Source organism: Stylophora pistillata, chromosome 9, assembly GCF_964205215.1.
Source record: "Stylophora pistillata chromosome 9, jaStyPist1.2, whole genome shotgun sequence".
NCBI lineage: Eukaryota > Metazoa > Cnidaria > Anthozoa > Scleractinia > Pocilloporidae > Stylophora > Stylophora pistillata.
The window spans coordinates 27,161,254-27,173,671 of NC_142527.1; the positions used below are offsets into that span (position 1 = coordinate 27,161,254).

Consider the following 12,418-nt stretch of genomic DNA (forward strand, 5'->3'; position numbering starts at 1 on the left):
ATTATATTATATGAAGTGGGTTTGAATTCTCGAATTCATCACTTTTTTATCAGATTGCATTTTATTTAACCAGATTGCATCGTGCCACTTTATACCAGAGTGCCTCGCGGGTCTTCACTCAGTGCAGGCACAGGCACATCGACTGCGTTGCAATGTGGTGGCGGGATTCTCGATAAGGCGGTGAAAGCGGCAGACTTTGACTGAATATTTCATAAAAGTTGAGCCGTTTCTTTTTTCTTTCGCCAAAGGTTAATGTTATTTGACATATTCTCAATGTGTAGAAGTATTTTTAGCGTCACTGTCGCATATTCTTTCGTTCTCAATGACAAAAGCAAGCACTGCTTTTTAGTAAGTAATTTGAGATCGGTTTTCGAGAAGGTGAGATTTGTTGTACGTCGTATTCTGAAACCTTCCAAAGATTTGGATGGGCACTTTTAAGTGTCTATACGGCCAACAGGGCTTTTATTGTTTTGGTATCTCTTTAACCTGTATAAAAGTATTCTTCAAAAAATAAATTGATTCTGACGCCTCTTCACCCTAAAATAGAGCTTTAAAGTTCCCGCTTCGGCCACACCCAATGAAGTTGACCGCGTAAGGGAAGATTGGTGATGAGTGACGTCACTCCATGAGCGCCTCGAGCGTCGTGTTGCTACTTTGCTTGACAAACGCGGTACTTTTACAACACATCTATCGGGCATATTTATGTCGCCGAAAACTCTTTACCTAACTGAAAAAAACAGTGAAATGAACCACTGGCGGGATTTTGCGCGTTCCTGATTTGACGTCACGACCCATTTTGAACCCAGTCTCTTTTTTTGCCCCGACTCACGGTCACCTTAAATGGGCGTGGCCAAAGCGAGATGTTTAAAGCTCGATTTCAGGGCGATAACTCGTCAAAATCCAATTTTTTATTTAAGAATACTTTTTTACATGTTAAATACATACCAAAACTATAAAAAGCCTGTATGTTGGCCGTATAAACACTTGAATCCTTAATCCTATGGCATTTAGTGTATTACGTTACATAGCAGAACTACTGTAAGGATATTTCCTTTATGTACTCAATCGTGTTGTAGATGTACTTTCCTAAGTAAAGGCAAATGAACCAATCACGAGCATTGTACAGTAAATCCACTATCTTGATCACTGAATGAAGGACAGTTGAACAAGAGCAACTATAATTCTTCTTTTACCATCACTTCCCCCCTCACATACCTACGTAAGCACGTACGTACACTTTGTCAGGTTAAAAAACCAGCACGCACGTACGCAGGCACGTACGTGAGCACAAACGCACGTACATATGCACGCACGTACGTGAGCACGTAGGCACATACGTACGTACCTACGTACGTACATACATTCATACGCTAAACCCTAACCCTCGTATTATTTACAGAGTAGTATGCTAACTACATTAATAACCAATAACTAGTAAAGTTATAATGACACGCAAAATAGGCAAGTAGCTAGCGCTTGCAAAATTAACTCAGAGTAGTTAAAGAAGATTAAACTAAAATTCCGCTTATTTTTTTCCCAACAAAATAAATATTTCCTCTCTGAAGGTTTTTTTTTTCTTGGCAAATTCAATCAGACGTTAATCAAACGTCTAATAAGATATATTATGTTTCAACACTTTTCTGCCCCGGTGCATTGCGTAAGTTTTAACAAAAGGTCAAACGATCAGGTCTCTACAAGGTCCAACCTCAATTGATAAAGGCAAAAACTCAGCTTTAAATTACCATAACATACAAAAGCGCACAGCGAGGTACATGTACAAGGGGTGTGGTAATAGCTCATCAAAGATGGCGCTAGTTATTCACGACACGATTTCACTGACAACTTCTAGTGGAGTGAGCAGCATTCAGTTGTGTATCGGAGATATTACCAAGCTGTCGAAGGAAGAACAGGTTGATGTTTTGGTTGTTTCCGCGTTCCCAGGTGAGGTGCTATGTAAATAGCAAACAGAGAAGGTCAACTAGACGATTCCGAGCTCCCCATGCCCGATGTCAGTTGATATACTCTTTATTCGATTCTTTACAAATTGATCACATGATGACAAGTCGATGAAGATCTACAAGTGTAGGAGATATTTTAAATGTTTGTCATGTCGCTCAGACATCAATTATCCAGCTGAATAAGCTGCAATAGACAGCTCTTTATATAGGTCCTTTCGTAGGAAAAGAAGATTATTTGTTTACCAGCGCTAATTGCCAGAGTTACGTTACGGTGGAGTTTTAATTTTGAAGGGCGAATCGTAATTATTTTCAAGACCAAGATGTACAAAATTAATAGTATGCACATGTTAAAGATGAAGGTACTAGAAGATATTGCGATCGACATCTCTCAGTACAAATCGAACTAGAATCGTAGATTAGGATGGCGGAATTCTCAATTTAGAATTATAGAACTATTTAGAAGTGTACAGTTATAATTATTATAGGTTTATAGCTCCCCGTGCTCGTTGTCAGTACATATGCTCTTTACTCGATTATTTATGAATTAATTATGTGATGAGAAGTCGATGGAGAGCTTCAAGTGCAGATGTTTTAATTAAATTTTTTCATGTCGCTAGGATATAATATCCAGCTGGATAAGCTCCAGTAAGCATCTCAGGTCTTTTCGTAGGAAAAGAAGATCATATTTTCACCGGCTAGCTCTTATCGCCAGAGTTATGCTACTGTGATATTTTAATCTTGAAGGGCAAATTGTAATTATTTTAAAGACTAAGATGTACAAAATTAATGTTATATTGGTGCTGTACTAGCATCCGTTCGATATCTTTCAATACAAATCGAACTAGAATTTTAGATTAAGATGCTAGAATTCTTAATTTAAGAATTACAGAATTATTTAGAACACAAGTGTAGAGTTAAAGTTATAGAACTATAGAATCATTACATTATTAACCAGCTTTATTATATGGCTGTGTCTCCTAAGGACTGGGAACTACTGAATTCATTAAATTGATTGGCTGAAATCAATATTGAAAGTGTTCCAGATTTTCCCATCTAGAGCAGCATCTAGACCGGTCTAGAAAAAAAAGGTACAAAGAATATAAAAAATTGGCATACAAGACACAGCCATGTAGGTCAGTCTGTATGGGAGAATCTTGACCTCGGTCACTTGTACAGACCTCACTACGTCCGGTCTGTACTGGTGACCTCGGTCAAGATTCTCCCATACAGACCTCCCGCTCAGTTAGTAAGAACTAAGCAATTCCCATGAGTGACCAAGACAGAGATCAATATCAATGCAATCTCAAGCAGACAAGTGACATGAATTAAAAAATCTCAAGTAGGGGATTATTAGTTGATCCAATGCAAAACTCCCTAAACTAACATCGTGAAAATTGTATGTCATCTGTTATCTGCCATGTGTCTGTTCAGAAAGTTTCTGAACAGACACTGGCAACGTGAGCGTTGTATGTGTTAAATAGACCTCATTTTTTTCTTACAGGTGATTACTCACCCACACCTAGTTCCCTAATAGGAGCTCTTTCCAGTAATCTTGGCATCAGTGTGCATAACCTTTCCAAAGACAAAGAAGAAGACCTTCGTAAACAATATTTCTGTTGGTGGTCCAAACCACTTCATGAGCAGTATAGTTTCAGGAGGATCCTTTGTTTTGAGGGAGGATTTGGTAGCCGTGGAAGCTCACCACCGAAAGTAGTTGGGGCTGTGTTTAGATGTCTTATACCAATTCTTAGTGGGAAGGACTCCAAGGGTGGGTCAGTGATGATGCCTCTCATTGCATCTGGGGATCAGGTATTTTGATTCAGCTCTTTCTGGAGTAATTTTGTTATGTAAAGGATAGACTGTTGACCCACAGCGAATCAAGCTAATTCCAAAATTTTTGTATGAAACTAGGGAATTGTTGCCTGCACGTGATTATGCCCCCTGCTCTTCTCTCTATGTCTCTTAACCTTAACATCAGTATGCATATTCTCCATACTGTTCTTCATACATTTCTTTTGGTGCTGATAGGGAGAATTTGTTTAACAATCAAGAGCTTCTTTAGTCTGTTAATCTCTTGACCTTGGTGTTTGATTAAGGGGTGATATAATTATGTAAGGAGAAGCTAAACGTTGGGCACCCTAAAAGCTCAAAAGGTTAAAGATTACAAATTGCAAGAGTACGAACCCTCGGGTTAGGAATCTGTACTGAGACATCTCCAAGGACCCAGAGCCCAGTTGTTTATTGGAAAGATAATGCCATCTAACAAGTTAATTGCTATCCATGAGGTAAAAAATTAAAAAATGCATTGTGGTATCCACCTGATGCAGGTTAATCTACTATAGTTGATAGCATTATCCATCCTTCTAACAACTGAGGCTCGAGTATTAATCGGAAATCTGGTGGGAAATCAGTGCTTGGTTTCCATACTTTTTTTTTTCTTTATATCGATTTAGGGCTACTCTAAAGCACTGATGTCAAGACTCATAATAAACTCTGCAATTCAGTGGATCAAGACTGGCCTAGAATTGAAGACCCTGAAAATAGTTTTATTTTCAAGAAATCCTACAGAGCCTGACAAGTCATATGAGCCACTCTTTGAAAACTTTCAAAAGTTGAAGGACACATATGGAGACAAAGAATTAACATCTGAACAGGTATACTGTATTTTATATGAATTAATTTTATTAACAAGAAATATAAATTATTGCTAACTTTAAGTTTTCACTAGATAATATTTAACAATTATTTGCTGACGGCGAGGTGAATATCGTCGAATAATTATGATTATTTGACATTATTACACGACTTACGCAGTCAGAGGGCTAATAACTAAAATCGACCAATCAAAATGCTCTATTGCCGGTCCAATATTCTCTAAGTATTGGACCGGGCACTGTCCCGAATGGTCCCGAATGATACCACACTTGTGTCCCTTTGAACTTCAGTCGTATAATAAATCTCTTATTAACCAAGCTTGCTCGGGACCGTACTGGAAGAATATCGGCCCTCGGTCTCTTTTGTACGGACCGAGCGCAGCGAGGTCCTTACTGTCAAGACCTCGGGCCAGTTTTCTCCCAGTACAGCCCTCGCGCTTGGTTAATAAGATATATTTATTCACTGAACCTGAGGCGAATAATTGTTTTTAATTAGTATAATTTCAGAGCTGAACAACAGAGAAATTTCTAAAAATTAATCATAACATTTTGGTAACATTCATTAACATTTTATTTTAACATTTTATATAAACTGCGTGGAGCAGTTTATATAGCGTCATATAAGGAACCACTCAACCAATCAGATTGCTGGAAACTCTTTGCACAGCTCTGAAATTATACTAAATTTTCATATCTTCGTGGAGTAAAGCTTTAACCTTTAAACTCCCAGACGCAGTTAACATGTAACTTCACCCTTTAACATCCAACATCTCCCAGCAAAAAGGTAATGAGAACTGAATGCTCTGACATATCAGGTAGACTGACTGTTACCTTGAATAAAGGCTGATAGTTTCGAAAGAAACTGTTTGGGGCTGCGTCGGTGGGAGTAACAAAATAATTTGGATATATCAACAAAGTTGAAATGGTAAATTGGCCACCGTAATGATTACAAAAGCTGACGTTTCGAGCGTTAGCCCTTCGTCGGAGCGAATAGAGGAATTGTTGGTTGTGTGTGCTTTTAAAGGCAGAAAATGGAGCTACGTTAATTTATTCATGTTTTTCTCGTTGCCATGCACCCACCAATAACGTAGCTCCATTTTCTGCCTTTAAAAGCACACACAACCCACAATTCCTCTATTCGCTCCGACGAAGGGCTAACGCTCGAAACGTCAGCTTTTGTAATCATTACGGTGGCCAATTTACCATTTCAACTTTGTTGATATATCCAAATTATGACTGTTACCTTGATGTAGCACCAAATTTGACTCTGTTATTTATAGTTTTCCAGACGCTTTGACATTAAAAAAAATGAGTAGATGTGAGCCGAAAGTGAGTCATTTTGGATCGTTTTTTTACGCTGTTAATATTTTGTATTGTAGAGGATTTTATGGAAATTATTGCTAAATAAAGATTAGTATTATCTAGCACCAAATTCTTTGAACTTATTCAGGGCTCGACACTAACTTTTCAACTTACTAGCCAAATGGCTAGTAACATCTTAGATGTTTTTAGATGTTAGGACAATTTTAGTCTGTTTACTAGCCAAACTGGCTAGTGGAAATTGAAAACCACTAGCCAAAACTGAATTTCTACTAGTCTGTGGCTATAGTGGGCTACCTTTAGTGTTGAGCTAGAGGGAGAGCATTAACATTCAGATTTTAAGAGTTAAAGGTTTAAGGAGGACCGCTGGTTGACCGCCTGTCTGTCATCCTAACCAAGTTTCCATTCCAATTGTACATGAATTCCTGAGGAAATTATCTTCAAATCAAATTCACTTGTCATATGTGGGTTATGAGTTACTAGGGGTTACAATAAGGCTAGGTTCTCAAAGTGAACTGCAAGGCTAAAATTTACTAGTTTTCATTTATTAATACATAGACAGGTAAAAACGAACGATATAATATTCCGACGTTTCGGCGACTTCATGACGCCATTATCAAGGGTACAAGTGAAAATAAAATTAACAAATGCGAGTTCAAGAGTTACAACTAATTTTCATAGGGGAGGTAGCTACACAAATACTTGAGCACGGATAGAATCCGTTTGCACGTTCAAACTCGGTGTTAATTGTTTGATGTAAAGCATCTCGTTGACAAGACAATCGAATTTGTTCATGCACTTCTTGAGAACTTTGAAACAGCTAAGAAGGTCCTCAGGGACAGCACCTGCGTGGTCGTTGTCGTAGTGCTTGCGTACTGAAGATGGCGTGCTCTTATGGCTATCCACGCGGGGATATAAATGCCTACGTGTGTAACCAACATAGCTCCCTGTATCGCACAGGTTACATTTAAATTGGTACACTACGCACTGTTGATTAACTAGCTGTGGTTTGGTTTCACATTCTTTAAGTTCTTGGCCAATTTTCCGACTGACAAATACGGGCTGGATTGTGGTTTGGAGCTTAAGGCTAAGGTCTTTCAACTGTGTCTTAACAATGTTAGCGGAGTCTTGGTCCTTGAAGGGTATGACTACTTGGGTTACATCATTTTTCGCCAATCTTCCCAACGCTTGCAATGGCTGCTGGTCAGCAATTCTCGAGTTAATAAAGGTGTTAGTGGCGGAGTTGATAAGGTGGTGAGGGTAGTCCAAACGTGAGAATAAATTCTTCAAGCGCTCACACTCCTCAGAAAAATAAAGCCACGAAGAGGACAAACGGTACGCGCGATCGAGCATAGTTGTTAATAAGTTCCGTTTGTACCGGTTGTCAACGTAAGTCTGGTAGTGGACAAGTAAACCAATATTAGTAGGCTTGACATAAACTTTTGTCTTAATTTGCGGTTCACGGTTTTCATTTATTATTTATTTATTATTAGTGATAATATCCCAACTACATGAGGGATTTACTTTGGTTCCAAACAACTTGACTCTTTTGGAACTAAAACAAGACTGCATCATTTTACTCTTTTTCTTCAATAATAATTTTCTTGATTTGTTACTTACAATCACTATGATAACTTGGATCTCCCTTGATGTTCCGTAGGAGATCATCTACGATGTTTATATGTCCCATAGTCCAAAGGACCATGAAACTGCCGTGAACATTGCAAATTTTTTACGAACTGAGCGGAAAATCAAAGTGTTTCATGATTTCCAAGAGTTAAATGATGATGATTCTTGGCAAAAGGAGATATTTGACATCATGAGCAAGTGTGCTCGTGTCATTGCCTTGTTGAGCCCAAGTTACCTCGAGACAGAGAGCTGTATAGAGCAATATAACATGGCCCTGTGCATAAACAGAAGATCGCGTGGAACAGTTCTGGCTCCATTTTACATCACATCAATGGTCTATATGCCAACATATATGAGTCTTATTCAATATGAAGACTGTAGGTATGTTACAAAGTACTGCTTGTAGCCCTGGAGCACATAAGCACGGTCTTAAAGTAGTGTCCTCTTGTTTCATTTTCAACTTTTTCGTTCACCTAATTATGCTGAAAAACCAGGCACACGTTAACAGTACTTAAGTTTGCTTTCTTCTCGTTGCACTTTGATTTTTTAGGCCAAAAGACACAGAAAAGATCAAGGAAGCCAGTCATCATGTGGCGAATTCGTTGGAGATGCCGCAGGAAGATGCTCTATCTGGAGTGACGGAGACAAAAACCATTGAAACCTTGAGTTATGATGTGTTCATTTCATACTCACATCAGAACAAAGAACACGCTGACAAGGTGCTGCAAACCCTGAGGTCTCTTGATCTAGAATTAAAGATCTTTATTGATACATCTGGTCTGAATACCGGAACATCTTGGCAGCAAAAGCTGTACAATTCACTGGGTAAGAAAGCAATTTCTAATTGAATGTCGAAAGTTAATTAGAATTTCATTGGTTTCCCATCATTAGACTCCGTGATTGGTTTAGAAGTCTCTCTCAACCAACTAGATGCAAAACTAAAAACCAATCGCGACCTGTTTACCCGTGTTTTCCCGCGCTTTAGGTAGTTATATGTTTTTAATTTCAGTTTTGATTGGCTCTTCATAAGCGTAGCCGTGCTCTTTGTTGGTGGTATGTTTTCCCGCGCCCGATGAAGTTTAACTGTGTTTTCGTGTAAGTTTTACTGCGCTTGGCCTCAATTTTAAGTTTTGTAGACAAGTCTTTGGTTTTGTGCATTTTTGGAGTTTTGCCTCACCTGCACGTTGTTACCCCACTTGGCCTTGATTTAAGGTTTTTTTCGCGTTTTGCATTTTCCCAAGTCTGTCACCCTCCCGCGCTAATGCCCTTGATTACAAGTTCCTCTCTCGCGATTTAGGGCAACAGATTAACTTGAGTTATATCTTCAAAGTCTCTGTGGTAATAATTCTGGAGCATGACTCGTGCGTTTCTGCACAAAAACTTTTAATTTCTATTTATTCCCAGATGCGTCCAAAAGTACCATCGCTCTTTTATCGCCTGACTACATCAAATCTAGAGTCTGTTATGAGGAATTCTGCCTTTCGCACGCCCTGTTTGTGGATAAAGACAGTATTATGAATTTGGTGAGTTTGTTGGTGGAACCTGTAGAGAAACTACCTTTATGGTGTGAACAGCCCCTTCCAGTAGACTGTACCTCTCCGGAAGTGGATGCGGACCAAGTTCTCTCCTCGTTGTGTACTGACTTGGTCAAGAGACTGAAAGGTGAATGAAGTTATATTTGTCATCGAATGTTTTAAACTGTACACTCCAGGGAAAAGAACGTCCTCCTTTTCGCTGCTGTTTTAGTAGCTTATGTAGAAGGTGTCAGAACTAGACCGCCCCAAGCGAGGATTGACTCACAATGAGTCTTGGATTCTTCCTTCCTTCTTTCGTACGTATTTCTTGACTTCTTGCCGAGCGTCCGGTATGTAGGCCATCGTTCAAGGGTAAAGGACCCCTGTACTTAAGCTTTCATTATTAGCTTCGAAATAAGTAATAATTGGATCCATTTATTAATTAACCACCAACCTTTTTCAGTAATTCTATGCTCCCACTCATGGTTGACTCTGTACTCGAGCTAATGGGTCCATTTCCCGGAGCTTATCCCATAGCATGAAGCCACTTGGAGTACTACTGCTCCCCCCTGGACGGGATGCCAGTTCATATCAAGGTTACTTTCCCCCCAACCACCTCCCCCCTCCACATTTATACTCCTGTGCAGGGAGAGGCGCTGTGAGAGTAAAGTGTTTTGCCCAAGAGCACAACACAATAAACTGGCCAGGTGTCGAACCCAGACCTCTCCACCCGAATCCCAGAACACTTACCATTGGGCCACTCATCCCTGAGTGTGATGTGTGGGAACAGTATTTCGGCTTATATTTCCTGCTTTCTCATTTCGGAGCCTTGTTTTACTGCAGCTTGGTTATCACTTTATGTTCATAGGAAGCAATAACACGGCAAATGACATCCTCACCCAACGGGTGCAAGACCTGAAGAAAGGAAGTCTCACGCTGGAATCATCCATGGAGCACCACAGGAAATCAGTGTTTTTGCTTCGTGTGGGTGTTCTTAGTAACCCTGTACACCTCACAGGCTTCAACGATAACGATTCCTTCAAGGTGAGTCATGCCAGTGATGTAGCCACGTCTGTCGATGAGCAGCAACTTGGTGTAGATGCGTCAACGCAGAACACGTCATCAGAAGTGACGTCATCAATTTCTACCTCATCACAGGTGGCGTCTTCGACCTCAGCTACTTGCGATGTGGCGCTGAGTTACGCTTCAGGCGACACAAAATCAGCGATGGTATTGAAGCAGTTACTTCTCGAGAAAATTCCCTCGTTAAAAATCAGCGAACCTTTAGCAGGAGACTTCTCAAGAGTGCAGTCTTTGGACGTGGCCCGAGTAATTGTTCCGCTCTTGTCGCCGGCCTTCCTGACATCTAGTGAACTTGTTGAAGAACTCAACATTGCCATTTGTCGAAACCGTAGTTCCTCGCGACGAGTGCTGTTCCCCGTTCAGGTAGCAGTGGTTCCTCCGAAGCCCTCTTACGTCCATCTGATTCCAAGTGAGTTTTCCTGCAACGATTTCAAATGGGCGTGCAAAGTTGTTGATCAGGCCTTGCAAAATGAGGTCCATAGTCTGGCACACAGAAATGACATAGATGTGGATCTCGCGTTTTGTCTGAGGTGTGCCGCCTTTTCAATTATTGAGAGGCTCCTAGGAGAAGAGAGCAAGGATTTGGATCTTGATAATCGAGTTTTACTGAATATTCACGAGGTGGAAGAAAAATGGAGGTGGCTACAAGTGGCACTCCAAAAACAGGACGATTTGGCGGTGTCATGGAAAGCAGCTTTTGGAATTAAAATATAGACCAACGTGGATGATTTAAAACCAGCCAGAAATACTGAAGAGCTTGAAGTAAAGCCAGAAATTGACACTAAAGATACCATGGCGGAAGAAATTGAATCGAATGGAGTAGAACCTCATCCACAGGACACCAGGAACGAAAATGAGAAGACCGATGATCAGCCTGGCTCTAGTGAACACGGGGTTGATGTTGGAAGCAATGAGCCAGTTTCTCCCAAAGAGCGCAAGACTGTTCATCTTAGTGTGGAAGGAGGTGAAGTGGGTAGTTCAAGTAGCTCTGTACAGACAGAATCCAAATCTTGTTCAATTATCTAAACAGGCTGTCGTAGTATTCCTGCTAGGAAGCACTTATAGTGCTCGAACTATTGTGCCAGCATACTTAATATTTGACACTATATTTCTACGATTAAAGTGCCTGGTGCGTTAATTTAATTTTTATGGCTACTGGCGAAGCGATAATGTTGTCCTGTTGAGTGAGTGAGTGAGTGTAACAATAGAATACGAACGACCTCTTACAATGTTCCTCAGAATTAGCATGTGATCACACTGTTTTTACTGTTTCCATTTCCGTGTTGATGCAGAGGGATGACAGGTGTCAGTCAAAAAGCGTTTCGAGGCTTCTGAGAAGCGCAGAGAGAAGTGCAAGCTACTGCCAGGAGTTGCAAATACTTTCATCAAATGGCGCCAACAGACATCAGAAGGGTTCAGTTTAAATGGCTTGTCTATTCCAATAAAGTGAAAAACGCTATCATGGCATTTCTTAATGCTGCGAACAAGGTACCTTGTTTGCACTTTTCATAACATCATTTCTTCGCGAAAAAGGTATCATATTCGAGCTTTTGCTCGAAAAGGTTTACCCAAAAGCTAAAAGACGGGAGCTTTTTTTTAAAAAAAGTGCCTTTTTCAACTTTCCACCTTATCAATTAAAATTTACGAAAAAGGTAACAATTTTGCATTTTAATTTGGATATATCAACAAAGTTGAAATGGTAAATTGGCCACTGTAACGATTACAAAAGCTGACGTTTCGAGCGTTAGCCCTTCGCTCCGACGAAGGGCTAAACAGACGAAGGGCTAAATAGCCCTTCGCTCCGACGAAGGGCTAAAGCTCGAAACGTCAGCTTTTGTAATCGTTACGGTGGCCAATTTACCATTTCAACTTTGTTGATATATCCAAATTATTTCGTTACCCCCACCGACGCAGCCCCAAACAGTTTCTTTCGAAACTATCAGCCTTTATTCATTTGAATTTCGCATTTTGTCCACTAAAACATATCCAGAAATACAATATTTCAGATTCACAACTGTTTTAAACAATAAGATTTAATTTTTTTTTTTTTTTATAGAAAAGTAGAATTGCAGGAGTATTTCACTGAATACCAGTGGCCGATTTTGTATTTTGGATAGTAGTGACCGATTTTGTATTTTGGACACTAGTGGCCTATTTTGGATTTTGGACAGTTGTGGCCGATTTTGAATTTTGGACACTAGTAGGCGATTTTGACACAAAAGGCTGGAACGAACAAAGTACTAATGTAAGTCCTATTGAG

At 39.9% G+C, this 12,418-nt stretch overlaps 2 protein-coding genes across 2 annotated transcripts; one reads left to right on the top strand and one right to left on the bottom strand.

Moving 5' to 3' along the window:
* The first annotated feature begins 1,728 nt into the window (after positions 1-1,728).
* Positions 1,729-11,617, top strand: LOC111322458 (uncharacterized). The gene is made up of 7 exons (XM_022925561.2): positions 1,729-1,941; positions 3,460-3,767; positions 4,412-4,612; positions 7,593-7,942; positions 8,112-8,386; positions 8,966-9,223; positions 9,944-11,617. Exons 1-7 carry the CDS (start codon positions 1,773-1,775, stop codon positions 10,870-10,872), a joined length of 2,490 nt encoding a protein of 829 aa, XP_022781296.2. The 5' UTR covers positions 1,729-1,772; the 3' UTR covers positions 10,873-11,617.
* Positions 6,623-7,285, bottom strand: LOC148724125 (uncharacterized). The gene has a single exon (XM_088732791.1). The coding sequence runs from the start codon at positions 7,283-7,285 to the stop codon at positions 6,623-6,625; it is 663 nt and encodes a 220-aa protein (XP_088588917.1).
* Positions 11,618-12,418: the final 801 nt, after the last annotated feature.